General features: G+C 43.3%; 1 protein-coding gene across 2 annotated transcripts in view; it reads left to right on the top strand.

The window, feature by feature from the left end:
• The window catches only part of UXS1 (UDP-glucuronate decarboxylase 1), a 39,288-nt gene that overhangs the window by 19,680 nt on the left and 6,868 nt on the right, over positions 1-12,740 (top strand). For both annotated transcript variants that reach the window (XM_082218759.1, XM_082218758.1), the window contains exons 6-11: positions 1,299-1,479; positions 4,338-4,442; positions 6,134-6,193; positions 7,880-8,001; positions 8,897-9,016; positions 11,603-11,646. In XM_082218759.1, coding sequence (XP_082074885.1) covers positions 1,299-1,479; positions 4,338-4,442; positions 6,134-6,193; positions 7,880-8,001; positions 8,897-9,016; positions 11,603-11,646 — 632 coding nt within the window. The remainder of the gene's footprint in view (positions 1-1,298; positions 1,480-4,337; positions 4,443-6,133; positions 6,194-7,879; positions 8,002-8,896; positions 9,017-11,602; positions 11,647-12,740) is intronic.

The raw sequence follows: 12,740 nt of genomic DNA, 5'->3' as shown, positions 1-12,740 counted from the left end.
TCAGACTGAAGCTCATTTGTTTTCTTCAGCGGTTCAATAGTGCTCGGTTATTTTCTACGCCCTTTGGAATGTTGTGTGAAACGAGCGAACTTTTAAGTGGCACCAGCTATGGACCGAGTGACCTATAGTTCAGGCTCGCTGTCTGTGCACTAAGTTGATGAGAGACACTTGCAGGAAAGATTGCAGCACAGGGAAAATAAGCATTTGCTTAAAAAATGCATTCCTTTCTTCTGGATGCATTATCTTTCTCGAGGTCCTAATCCGCATTGTGAAAATGAGGGTGTAGCAATGTTAAACTTATTCCGCTCTAATTTGGCATTTTCCATAGATTTGCCCAAATTGTGCTTCAGTCTGGTGATAACTGTGTCTGTGAAAACCTCCCTACCGCTATGGAAGACACACCCATGCATGGAAAACTAGGCTGTCAGAAAGATGTCCAGATCAACACTTTTCTCCCTTGATATATGAAAGTTTTCCAGATGCAGAGAGGAGATGTGGTGGTGGTTGTTGTTTTTTTAAAAAACAAAACCATGGGAGTAAGTCAAATAGGCAATCCCATCATGGCAACCACCTGCAGTCAGACTTCCATTGCTATTTCTGGACATCTGCACCTGCTCTCTGAGTTAATCCACACCAGGAGTAGCCAGCCTGGTGCCTTGTAGATGTTGATGAACTGCAACTCCCATCATCCCTGTCCAATGACTTTACTGACTGCGACTGATGAGAACTGTAGTTCATCTGGAGGGGAACCACATTGACTATACCTGGCCCAGACAGATATGATTTAAGTAGAATGGGATGCAAACAACCTCAGGAATGCTTGCTATTTTCTCAACCATTATTGGAGGGAAGGGATTGTGAAAAGAAGCATGCATTTTGCATGACGGTCCTTGGTGAAAATCCTGTGTGGATCTTCCCTAGTTTTCCTTATTTCCATTTATTCTGATGAATTTAGGGTGGCGTGGGATAAACCTCTATTCCTTGAGTTTGGAACATGCTGTTTTACCTGCCTAACAGGAGGCATCACCCTTAACTTTTGACCTCCCAGGAACAACTTTTGAGTCTCACAAATTCTGTGGTTGCATGAAGCGAGGAGTGAGATGTATCTATTACTACTCTGAAGCTGAATTTAAAACAAAATGGAGTTATTTTTTCCCTCCCCTGCCCCTATCAAGATGTAAAAAAAAACAAAAACTCTGAAAGCTGCTGTTGATTTCATTTCATGTTTGTGGACTTTTTGTCTGGTGTTTTCCTTTTAAAAGAGAAGAAACATTTATATGCAAACTGTCCTAATGCAGATAACTGGAGGAGCAGGGTTTGTGGGTTCTCATCTTACTGACAAACTAATGATGGATGGCCATGAAGTTACAGTTGTGGACAACTTCTTTACGGGCAGGAAAAGAAACGTGGAACACTGGATTGGCCACGAGAACTTTGAACTGATTAATCATGATGTCGTAGAGCCCCTCTACATTGAAGGTGAGTTCCCCCGAGAGGACACAAGCTGGGCTGCTTCATGCATGAACATTAGGGACCTGTTTCTGTCGTCTCGTAAATGGCCACCTCTGTGTGGCTGGCAAATTCTGCCGTTTTCCTTAAGTCCACATGCAGTTGCTTCTGGGAGCATGGAAAGTACCACTGTCCTCACGGGAATTGGGCAGCTGAAGATACCATACCCACAAAGTTAGCCAAGAGGGGAGGCCCATGGGCGATGTCCCAGTGTTGTACCACACAAAGTTTGCCTGTGAGCACAAGGGCTTCTGCTTCTGCCACAGAACTCAGGGGACCCCTTTCCCTTCCCCATGGGCCTCCCGTAGCCCCCCACCCCACCTCACCCTCAGTCTGATGGGAGAGATTGTGAGGAATCCCCACATAAGATTTGGACAACATGGGGAGGGGAAGTTCTGTTGCACAAATGAGATTCCTTGCACAACCGGAACAACTTGGTTTGAGATACCCTGTGATACCAGGGGCACGTTGAGGCTAGACATCTTACTTTTTTTGAATCTGATTAATTTCAGGCACTTTCCAAGTTTAATCGAATTTAAAATTGGGTGGGAACAGCGGGGAAGGGCTATTTCCCAACCACCACCACACCCCAAAATTCATTCACCTGCATCTTGACATCACAAGTACATAATACTGTGCTTCCTCAGTGAATTCAGTGAAATCACACTGGAATAAAATTGCTTGTGGATGTACTTGAGTTCTCGAATCTGCTCATTACAAAGCAAGTGGCCTTAGGAAACATGAGAACTGGTTCCGATTCTGTAACATCCTCATGGTCAAGCAATTACAGAGGTTGAGCTGTTTAGTTCTCTGCTGCCTTCCCTTCCCTTTTCACCCATGCTGTTTTCACACTGTGACAATATGGGTGAAATTTTAAAAAACAACAATGGTGCCTATAATACTAAACTAAGCTTTTACTTGGTGTGAATGACTTAATCTGTGGGCTCCTGGTGAAAAGATCACAACTGCTTACCTCCTTCTCTAGACCTGTTGCTGTGAGCTAAGCCATGGTTTGACTTGGCGTTATGTCTGAACCCATGCTTGTGGCTTATTTTCCCCAGGAAAACTATGAGTAGTAACCCAGCTTGTGAACTTTTTCAACTGAACTAAACCATGAGTCTCGGTTCTGACATAACACTAAGCCAAAACATGGCTGCGTTCACAGCTGTGCAGTAACTAACACCAGGAGTGGAAGAGAAGCAAAGCGCACCCAATCTTTTCCCTGGAAAGCCCACACATTTGATTGTTCATGCTATAAGCTATGGTTTGGCTCAGTGGTACTTACAGACCAGCATGTGAACGTTGGAATAATGCTATATATGTTGCCTTTTGAGGTTACACATGCCACAGGCATGTTTTGCCTCCTTGCCCTCACAGTACAGGTACTACAAATACACAGTGTAAATATATTTACAGATATTGTCAAGTTGAGCGGAAAATACATGAAATAAGTGCTTTTTATAAGCTGGAGTTATTTCACTAAGGCTACAGAACTTCATGAATCTTTATCTAAATGTACAGGAGGCACACACTGTCTTGAGAAGCGAGGGGGGGACATTTGCCATGTTTGCAAGACTAATATAAACGGGGGTTAATAAGATTCTCCACCTATCCCAGACTCCAGTTTAATTAGATCCCCTAACAACTTTGTTTCTGGATCATGAGGGTGTAGCTGTGCAGTTGGAATTTGCTAATGGTCTTCAACACCTCCCTCGTACAATCAAATGCTTTTGGCTAAATAATACCGGTGGGACATTATTAAACTGGCAGCCTGTTTTTAGCACGCAATTTCAGCCTTGGCTGGGTATGAATTATATAGTTTCTTTTTGTTGAGTATAATGAAAGGCAATTCCGGTGTGACTCTCTCTCAACAAGAAGATACTTTCACAGTTCAAAGTGCTTGCTGTGTGTCTTTGACAAGGAAAAAAATTCCAAAGAATGCGGAAATCGCATAAGCCTGTTTAAATGGCACCCTTAGAACTGACAAGCCAAACTCTATAAACAAAGATTTCTCTGTAAAATTGTTTTGAAAGTCAGCTTTCATCCCAAAATGTTAAAAAGAAACCAGCGATAACCCATAAGGATTAAGTTAGTACTAGAAAAGTTTTTCAATAATTTTTGCATCGCTTCAGTATAATTGGATGAGAATTTGTCCAGGGGAACAATTCAAACCTAAATCGTTTGTATGTGAAATGGGATTTGGAATAAATATTTAATTGGTTGTACGTTCCGAATGGAGTGGTGTTTTTCTCCTCTTAAACTAAGAAAATGATATTATAAGTTTATATTCTCATCCCATTTATACCCATTTTCCTAGTTCTGCACCCATAGGAACATGCTCATTGCATGCTTCACCTCTTTAACATATTCTTTGCTGAGTTTGAGATTTGACTAGCGTGAGGAAGGACAGTGGGACAAGCGTGCAAATTGTAGGTCTCTGGGCTCTTCCAGATGACGAGATGTATCATACAGTAGCTTCTGGTTCTCTTATAGAGAAGAGCCAAAGAACACCCTCCTTTTGCCCTTTTAACGCAGCCTTCCAGCAATGCTTTTGTCTTGCCTCGCTTGTGAGTAGACCCTTGCAAGTAGGCTCTTGCTCATGAGAGCTAGAAGAAATGATTGTCTCCAAATCTGGGCTGCTATTCACTCTTGCCTTCCATTTTCTTCTGTCAGTTCAATTCTCTCATTGGCTCTGTTCCCACATCCAAGAGATCTGGCATGGTGGAAGTGTCCCTGAATACCTACAACTCCTTCCCCCTTTTTTAATCTCCCAACTGAGTTGGTGTAAAATAAACGCTCTTCTCTTTTTTTTCATCATTGTTTCACAGTGGACCAAATTTACCACCTGGCCTCTCCAGCTTCTCCTCCAAATTACATGTATAATCCCATCAAGACGCTAAAGACCAACACCATAGGGACGCTGAACATGTTGGGTGAGTCAGTGAATGGATTGTCTGAAATAAGCAGCTTGACCTTCATTGAAATGGTACGGTGCATCTTTTACTGGAGAAAGGCACAACATCCTGATTCCAGAAGTTTGCACCTGTATGTCTGTTTGTAAATGTTTCTTTAGAAACACCAGCAAGGCATTCCTTTTTGCTTCAAGTTGGTATCCCTACGTGAAGCTAAGTACTTGCATGCCAAAAACAGCAAGCCTTAGGGCAGGGGTGAGGAACCTGTGACCTTCTGGAGTTTGTTGGGCTCCAGTTCCCATCTACCTTAGCCAACATGGCCAGGGATAGTAGGATTTGTAGTCCAGCCATCATGGCCAATGGCCAGGGATGATGGGATTTGTAGTCCTGCCATAATGGCCAATGGTCAGGGATGATGGGATTTGTATTCCAGCAGCATCTGGATCTACACAGTTTCCTTATCCCTAATTTTAAGGGAAGTCAAACAGTATATTTTTGCCATCCTTCAGTCCCAGGGTAGCCACTTGAACAAGTGTGATGGGGTGAACCAGTGATGCGGACTGATGTCATTACAAAGAAGATATTCTTGGCACTTGAGGATAGTGCAGGATATTTGCCACAGATAACTTCCTATACCACCTCAAGTCACTTTTCATACTATTCAGCGAGTTCTAAGAGCTGGCCAAAGATGTGTTCTCTTGACTTCCTTTTACAGAAATTTGGGGTTCTTGGTAGTAAAAAGATAAAGGTACCCCTGCCCGTACGGGCCAGTCTTGCCAGACTCTAGGGTTGTGCGCTCATCTCACTCTATAGGCCGAGAGCCAGCGCTGTCCGCAGACACTTCCGGGTCACGTGGCCAGCGTGACAAGCTGCATCTGGCGAACCAACGCAGCACACGGAACGCTGTTTACCTTCCCGCTAGAAAGCGGTCCCTATTTATCTACTCGCACCCAGGGGTGCTTTCGAACTGCTAGGTTGGCAGGCACTGGGACCGAACGACGGGAGCGCAGTATCCTTACCTTATTATTTAGACGCGGACAGGCCATTAACTGTTTTGGATACTTGTAGTCTTATACCAAGTAGCAGGGAATTTCTTGAAGCATTCAGAAAACCCTTAACTATGCTTTCATGGCTGCTGTGCTAGGCTTCCAAATGGGCAGGATGAGAGTAAGCATTTTTGGGTATTTCATTTTGCATTTCTGTCCCATCTTTTGTTCCAAGGAACTCAAGTTGTGGCTTATATGGCTCTCCCGTTCCCCATTAATCCCCGCAACAACCCTGTGAAGTAGTTTAGGTTGACAGAGGCAGGGACTGATCCCCCAAAGCCACGTGTTAAGTCTCTCTTAGCAAAAACAACAAAGATGGCACCCATTGAGACGAACTCTTGCTAAAGCTTGTGCTGCAGTAATGAACCTCTTTATGATGCCACAAGGCTCTCCAGTTCTGCAGAATTGCAGGAGGTCTGCACTGCTGGAGTAATACAGAGCCACTTTAAAGCATAGTTTTTAAAGGGTTGTGTGTGTGTGTGTGTGTGTGTGTGTGTGTGGATGAGAAGTTACATTTTGGTCTGAAAGCTTTACAACAAAGCCTGCTACTGAATGGAATGTGGAACTCCTGGTTGCTTAGCCTCCTTTGGTCAAAATTAAATTAAGATAAGTGTGAGTCCGTTCATTTTCACTAAAGTTCACCCTCTTGTTTTTGTTTCTTTTAAGGGTTAGCAAAACGTGTTGGAGCTCGGCTTCTTCTTGCATCTACCTCTGAAGTATATGGAGGTAAGAAGTGGACTTGGCAATGGCTGATTTGGGAGCTAGTCTTTTACTGAAAGGAGAGGTCCCATCAGTATGGAGGCCTCCAAGCATAGTTTTATGCAAGGCGGGGAGAGCTGTCAAGGGTTCTTCTCCATCTGCTACGTTTTTCTTCACATTTGACCCCCTGTCCTACAGTCAGTGGAACTTACTATGCTTTTGATGAAGATATTATTTTAAAATGTTCCTTTTGCTCACCTACACAAACAAAAAGCTTGATCTTCGTTTTAAAATCTAGGGGGCATTAATTTCCATGGATATCTGGGCTTGATAGTGTGACTTTTACCTCAGTACTCCAGGATCAATCCCTCCTCTACCTTTTCAATATACTACTATCCTTTTCATTCTTTGGTCCCTATAATACTTTTACTGCATTCAACGAATAGAGCACCAGTGCATGGCGTAATATGGCTTAGTTGACGCTGCCCCATAAAGCCTTGATTTGGGAGTTTCCGATGTGTTTCCTTAAGTCATCACTGAAGTATGTTTAGATGCCACCTGCTTGGGGACTATTGCATTTGCCTTAGTTTTTTCCTTTTGTGAAGGTCCTGCAAATTAAGCAGAATGTTCAACTTGTGTAATATGTGATTATTGTACCACTGTGCTAATGGGACATCTGTAGGGTATGTGTCTTCCTTTGAGTTACTCTGGCCCAGCAGTAAGCAAACCTCTGGTCATTTTTAGCAAGTCCCACCCACCTGTCCTACATCTGATGTCATATATGACATCACGTGTGGGGCAAGGAATGATTGGGGGGGGGCAAAAGGGCGGTTTGCGGGCACATTCATAGCCCCATGCTTTTTGCAAGCTGATCTTTGGTGCTTGGATGGGAATCATGCTGAATTCATTTTCCTATCCCAGTTTAGCCTTTCTCTAGCCATAAGTCCTTGGGAAAGCATTTTAGAAGCTGAGTTTGTTTCCGTTAAATCTTTTCAGACTGAATAAAAATGGCCAGCTAGTTCTGAATAACTTCTTATGTGACAGACTATAGGAAGCATTGATGTTACTCTAAATGGGCTTCATTTGCCCCTCGTGGAGCTGGCGAATGCCCAAGCTTTGCTCTGTAGTGTCTTCACATTGCATCCCATATGTGGTCCTTGATTGGCTGGGATCACTCAGGGAGAGATGAAATGGGGGAAATGGCAGCAGAGCAACAGCAGTGGACCAAACAGTATCTGAAAACAGCCCCAGCAGTAGGAACAAGGCTTTATAGAGTTGGAGAGTGTCACTTCCTTGAAATTGATATTGTGGCAAAAAAACCCCTAAGACTCAACTCTCGTACCCACTACTCTGTAGAGCATGGGTAGGCAAACTAAGGCCCGTGGGCCGGATCCGGCCCAATTGCCTTCTAAATCCAGCCCGCGGACGGTCAGGGAATCAGCTTGTTTTTACATGAGTAGAATGTGTCCTTTTATTTAAAATGCATCTCTGGGTTATTTGTGGGGAATAGGAATCCGTTCATTTCCCCCCCTTCAAAATATAGTCCGGCCCCTCACAAGGTCTGAGGGACAATGGACCGGCCCCCTGCTGAAAAGGTTTGCTGACCCCTGCTATGGAGAATACCTTAATAGTAATCCTTTCTGTGCTGCTGAATAGTGAAACTCATTATCGTGCTCTCCCTCTCTCTCTCTTTTTCCCTCCCCCACTCTCAAGATCCTGAAGTTCACCCACAAAACGAAGATTATTGGGGTCACGTGAATCCCATAGGACCTAGAGCATGTTACGATGAAGGAAAGAGGGTTGCCGAAACAATGTGCTATGCCTATATGAAGCAGGTAATGATTGTGACATTTGGCCGGCAGAATCAGAAACATTCAGAACTTGAGAGCTGCAACACACGATATAGAAATACAAGGTCCCTTAGGTGGTGTGAGCGAAGGATTCTGGTGAAAATCCAACATTCACTTGCATGAAAGGATGCTGTACAATTGGTATAGGCTGCCTCCTATTCCTGGTGGTGCTGGGTTCCAAACATGGTTTGCTTAGAGGGCAAACTGCAATATTAGTTTTGCTGGTTTGCTTGAAGTGTTTCATGCACCTGACAGTCTAGTACATGGGTAGGCAAACTAAGGCCCAGGGACCAGATCCAGCCCAATCGCCTTCTAAATCCGGTCCGCGAACGGTCTGGGAATCAGCGTGTTTTTACATGAGTAGAATGTGTGCTTTTATTTAAAATGCATCTCTGGGTTATTTGTGGGGCATAGGAATCCGTTCATTTTTTAAATATATATATATAGTCCGGCTCCCCACAAGGTCTGAGCGACAGTGGACCAGCCCTCTGCTGAAAGTTTGCTGACCCCTGGTCTAGTAGATGAAAAATAAATAATTAGGAACCCATTTGGTTGAAACTAGGACCTCCTTGGTAAAGACTGGTATCTGAGAAATAGTTCCAAGAACAGCAATATTATGTAGGTAGTATGGAATATGCTAAAACCATGTTAAGTGACTTGGGTTTGTTTTTGTCTTATTCTGGCATAGAGGCATGAAAATTATAAAATAACACGGCAGTGTGGGATTCTTCTCCCCCTTTTCATAAGCAACTGCAGAAGCTGGCTTTGTGTGTCTTGTTAACTGTCCTCTTCTGTCTGGGGTAGGGTAGCAATAGAGAATAAAAAAAAACATTTTTAGTGCATTTTTTAAAAACAAAAAGCTTTTTTCTTATTCTTCCAGGAGGGCGTAGAAGTAAGAGTGGCAAGAATATTCAATACTTTTGGCCCTCGGATGCACATGAACGATGGCAGAGTTGTTAGTAACTTCATCCTCCAGGCTCTTCAGGGAGAACCCTTAACTGTACGTATTTACCATCCTGCCCTCTGAACTCAGTTGCTGTTCATTGGATTTACGAGAAAGACCCAAGTAAAATAAATTGTCACTTTGTGAAATGTCATTCGTATGAATTGTGTAGGTTTAAGAACCTGAACCCTGAATTTGAACGGTCCTGTATGTTCACTAAAATGTCTTAAAACGGTGCAGAACTTAAAGTTCTCCGGATAAAGAATTTGCGCTGAACCACATAATCAAACTATTGTGCTGGACAGTCGTTTGATTCAGGTCTTCAGTTACTGTTATAGTGCAGTCTCACTGTGTTCAATAGGACTTGATCTCAAGTAAATGTGTGTAGGATTGCAGTCTTAGTAAATATACTAAAAGACAGCTTTCCATACAAATCTGTTTTTATGTCCCGTTGTATTCTGCTTGGAAAAAACCCCATAACATCAGCTAATTTATTTGCCTATCAACAGGAGTTAAAATAGAGCTTCAGTGTAATTATTTGTTTTCCACACAGGACTTGTTCAAACATGCATGTACACTGTTGTTGGTTTTTTGCCAAACCTCTTTGCTAAACATGTGAACTGTCCCAATTGAAAAGGACCTTGAGTTGATATTGGGTAACCCGGCAGTTGTGACTGTGGTCATTTATCTGTGACAGCTATTCATGCATCCAGCCATCCCTTAATGCTACAGTCAAGAAATGGCAAGGATGTATGTGTTGGACCGGTCCTTAATCATGTCTAGTGTTATGAGATAGCATCTGCTAGTTGGGTGCTTGAGTTACTATTTTTGTATCCAGTGGTTGCTCTGCAGATGAGAGACATCCATCAGTGCAATATGGAAGGGGACAACCTTTGAAGATTTTCCTCCCTAAATCTGTTCAGGGCTTCCTGAATGCTTAGAGCAGATTTAAGGGAGGAACTAGGGGGAATTGGTCTCCCACAGACAGATGCTTTCTGTCCATCAAGTTGACACTATTGGGTAAGGTAAAGGTAAATGACTGACCACTAGGTCAAGTTGTGGCCGACTCTGGGGTTGCGGCGCTCATCTCGCTTTATTGGCCGAGGGAGCCGCCATACAGCTTCCAGGTCATGTGGCCAGCATGACTAAGCCGCTTCTGGCGAACCAGAGCAGCGCACGGAAACGCCGTTTACCTTCCCGCCGGAGTGGTACCTATTTATCTACTTGCACTGTGACGTGCTTTCAAATTGCTAGGTTGGCAGGAGCAGGAACCAAGCAACGGGAGCTCACTCCGTCGCGGGGATTCGAACCGCCAACTTTCTGATTGGCAAGTCCTAGGCTCTGGTTTAATGCACAGCACCACCCGCGTCCCTACGCCACTATTGGGTACCACCCAGTAAAAATAAGAAAATGAAACTTCCTATTAAATTGTGTTTTTTAACTTAGTGACCATAGTGGATTAATTTTGTGACCAGTTGTTACATTAATACTTTATATTAGTAGGACAGAGCTGGAATGTGTCGTAAAGTCAATAACAAACTTTTTTTCAGGAAGGCTCTCCTGCAAATATATTTTGATGTGCATTATGAAGGGCAGTAAAATCTCATGAGATTCACTCCAGAGAACCACAGAAGATTGGCACGCTTTGCTTTCTGGCAAACAACAGTGTACAAGCAGGTCTCTTGTAGCCTCTGTGTGTTTTCAGAAGACTGTTGCTAGGGCACAAACTGATGTTACCAGTCGCTCAGCTAACCCCAGGAAAAGAAAAAGGGTGTGAATTCTTCCAACTCTGCAAACCGTCAGCAAAGGCGCAGGGAATGACTTCAAATCTTGTTTCCTTTTGTCAACCCATAGACAAAGATCTGTTCCCTTCCACTTGACAAAACAAAAATAAAATTCATTCCATATGAACTGGAATATACTCTTCCTTTTCTTAAAAAAACAACAATGTTGTTTTGTAAGTGGAACATTAAAGATAGTGGAGAAAAACTTGGTGCAGCGATGCTATGAAAAGGAAAGGGAAAGGGAAATAAAATCTGTAGCTAGATCAGTCCGGATCTGGCCAAACCCTGGATACAAGACTGCTTGGTGAGACTCATTTATGCCACCCTATGACTATCAATGGGGGACGCGGGTGGCGCTGTGGGTTAAACCACGGAACCTACGACTTGCAGATCAGAAGGTCAGTGGTTCAAATCCCTGCGACAGGGTGAGCTCCCGTTTCTCGGTCCCTGCTCCTGCCAACCTAGGAGTTCGAAAGCATGACAAAGTGCAAGTAGATAAATAGTTACCGCTCCGGCGGGAAGGTAAATGGCGTTTCTGTGCGCTGCTCTGGTTCGCCAGAAGCGGCTTAGTCATGCTGGCCAATAAAGCGAGATGAGCGCCGCAACCCCAGAGTTGGCCACTAATGGTCAGGGGTCCCTTTACCTATGACTATCAAAATGTTTCTGAGGTGTATATGAGCTAGTTTAACCTGTGCATCTAGCCATAGATAATCAAATTACAGATCGGAGCAGGACAGATTTTGCATTCAACACACTTTTCACAAACGAATTGGAGAGGAGTTACGTGTTTGTCAGTAAAAGTGATGGACATATTGATACTTCTTATCAGTAATACTCATTTTATTTTATTTACCCCTAGGTATATGGGCCTGGGACTCAAACCAGAGCATTTCAGTATGTCAGGTACGTTCATTTCACCTTCCTTGTTTCAGTATACCTGAGGAAGGGACACTGAAAACATTAGTCATTCAGTGATGTCAGAATGTTTACTTTTTGCTATTTCCTCTGCATTGTTAACTATCCCAAGTCTATAGATCAGTATTTCTCAGCCCTTACAGCTTGCAGCCCATTATCCCAATGTGTGAAACCAGTGATTTCTCCTATCTTAAAAACCAGAACATAAAGGGTAGCAGTCTGTGACCTTTCAAACCCAATTCCTCTTCCTTGCATTGAAAGCTTGGGAAAGGTAGAATAATTTAAATCCATAGTTAAGCCCCTGCTTAAACTTTTAGTGTGCGTCACAAAACAGCTGCTGTCCAGTGGATTCTGAGACTGGATTGTGCAGAAGCACTACTTAGGTGAAAAGCACTACTTGCGCGGGAGTAGTGAATTCTTTTTGTTTCGTGAATGGGACCGTGCAATGTTACACTGAGTTTATTTCTCCATTCCATAACTCAAGTTGACACCTTGTGTGAGCAGGCCTTTTTCTCTGCACAATTCAGTTAGAAATAGAGGCTCCTTAAGAACTCTGTGGGTTTCTTGTGTTTCACCTGCTTTCTGATTTAATTTAGACAATCTCTTCAGCTAATTTTGTAATTGGCACATGCACAGGGTTGTTGGGTTTTTTAATGTGGTATTCAGTTCACGCCTTCCTCTGCACCTCCCTCTTTCTCACTAGCTTATGATGCATTCAAATACTTGTATGTATTCAATTAGACCGGCATGCAAAAAAAGGAATCTTGATGTAATTGCATGAGCAATCGCGATTCCCTTTTTTATGCTGCGATTTAATTAGTGGGCACATCGGTAGTTCTGAATGAAAGGAGAAGAGATTGACTTGAAAACAGCATAGGTATAGCAGTGTAAATGTTAAGAAAAAACATTGCATCATCATCACCACTTGTTGCCTGATGACTCCCACAAAATTATGCCCAGAAGTGGCTCACAACATTAATACCTTGGACCTGGCCCGGGAAAACAGTGGGGTAATTTTGGAACTATAAGCTGTTGAGAGAAATTTGGATATGGAGTTCCTTCTAGCTCTGCCTGCCCCTTGA

This window comes from Podarcis vaucheri (genome assembly GCF_965113315.1).
Source record: "Podarcis vaucheri genome assembly, chromosome: 4".
NCBI lineage: Eukaryota > Metazoa > Chordata > Lepidosauria > Squamata > Lacertidae > Podarcis > Podarcis vaucheri.
This window is presented reverse-complemented; position numbering and strand designations above follow the sequence as displayed.